At 45.5% G+C, this 1,482-nt stretch overlaps 1 protein-coding gene across 2 annotated transcripts in view; it reads left to right on the top strand.

Annotated features, from left to right (window-relative positions):
- The window catches only part of TATDN2 (TatD DNase domain containing 2), a 35,114-nt gene that overhangs the window by 19,958 nt on the left and 13,674 nt on the right, over positions 1–1,482 (top strand). For both annotated transcript variants that reach the window (XR_002124962.1, XM_019651143.1), the window contains exon 3: positions 434–1,315. Coding sequence is in view for 1 of the 2 variants with exons in the window: in XM_019651143.1 (XP_019506688.1) it covers positions 434–1,315 (882 nt within the window). In the remaining variant the exon portion in view is untranslated. The remainder of the gene's footprint in view (positions 1–433; positions 1,316–1,482) is intronic.

The following is a 1,482-nucleotide window of genomic DNA, read 5'->3' as shown; positions in this document are numbered from 1 at the left end:
AGTAATATCAGAGAATTTGAGGACATCTGAAAACTGCCACAACTGTGGTTTTGCATTTTGAATGTATTAGAGACATGTTGTTAGAGAGGAGATGCCTGGTACTACTTTTCTCTAAAATCCCTAATAACACAGTGTGTTCTAGAGAGCAGTTTTTCTCAAAGAAGGATCATTTAGAAAGGAGTGCAGGTATAGCATCCCCTTTAGGGATGGTATTATGAGTTTATTCCCTGAACATGATTTGACTGTTTATAGCTGTAACTTAGCTCACTTTCTGGAAATAAAAGGAAATCAGGTGACAAAGTGAGTTAACGAGCCAGTGCAAAGCCTTCGCCATGGCCAAAAAACAAGCCAGAGCTTATGTTCTACAGCTGACTGAGTATGGGAAGCTATCTTCATACAGGAAGGCTAACCCTTTGTTGTTTCTCTTCTGCAGCCTAAAGAAAGGGAGGTGGTGATAGAACACAGCTCTTCAGGAAGTGACTGGTCCGATGTGGATGAAGTCTCCACAGTCAGATTCTCTCAGGAGGAGCCTGTCTCACTGAAACCCTCGGCAGTTCCAGAGCCTTCTGCCTTCCCCACTGACTATGTCATGTACCCCGCCCATTTGTATAGTAGTCCTTGGTGTGACTATGCTAGCTATTGGACCAGCAGCCCCAAGCCTAGCTACCCTGCCATGGGCAGCAGCAGCAATGACACGTTGCAGGCTGGGAGGAGCAGCAGGGGCCTCCTGAGTGATTATTCCCCCAACTCGACAGTGAGCTCCCCAAACACCTCCAGAGACCTGGAGGTGACAGAGGAGGGCAGATCCCAGAGTTCTCGTTCATTTCGTTTCTCCAGAAGCTTGGAAGAAGAGGAGGTCAAGGAGAAAAGAACATTCCGGGAGGAGATACCACCCCGTTCTTGTGAAGGACATGCATCTAGCTCCCTGCCAAGGAGCCATCGGGAGCCAAGCCTAGAGGAGGGTTTCATTGATACCCATTGCCACTTGGACATGCTCTATTCTAAGTTGTCTTTCAAAGGGACCTTTAGCAAATTCAGAAAAATTTATAGCAGCTCCTTCCCTAAGGAATTTCAGGGCTGCATCTCTGACTTCTGTGATCCCAGGACACTGACAGATTGCCTGTGGGAGGAGCTGTTGAAAGAGGATATGGTTTGGGGGGCTTTTGGCTGTCACCCTCATTTTGCACGTTACTACAGTGAGAGTCAAGAAAGAAATCTCTTGCAAGCTTTAAGGCACCCCAAGGCTGTGGCATTTGGGGAAATGGGTTTGGATTACTCGTATAAGTGCACCACGCCTGTCCCAGAACAGCACAAGGTAATGAGGTTCCTTAGCTTGCTTACCATTTTAATTCCTCTTTTCGTTGTTCAAATCTAACAATAAGGGTTTCCCTACTTTGGGATCTAAAGAATTTAGAATCCCTAAAAATTTAATTGCTATTATTCAGACCATGATGTTATTTTTTAAATTCTTCACATGCTATT

This window comes from Hipposideros armiger, unplaced genomic scaffold (assembly GCF_001890085.2).
Source record: "Hipposideros armiger isolate ML-2016 unplaced genomic scaffold, ASM189008v1 scaffold_152, whole genome shotgun sequence".
NCBI lineage: Eukaryota > Metazoa > Chordata > Mammalia > Chiroptera > Hipposideridae > Hipposideros > Hipposideros armiger.
Note: the sequence above shows the minus strand (reverse complement) of the source record. Positions and strands in the feature narration are given on the sequence as shown.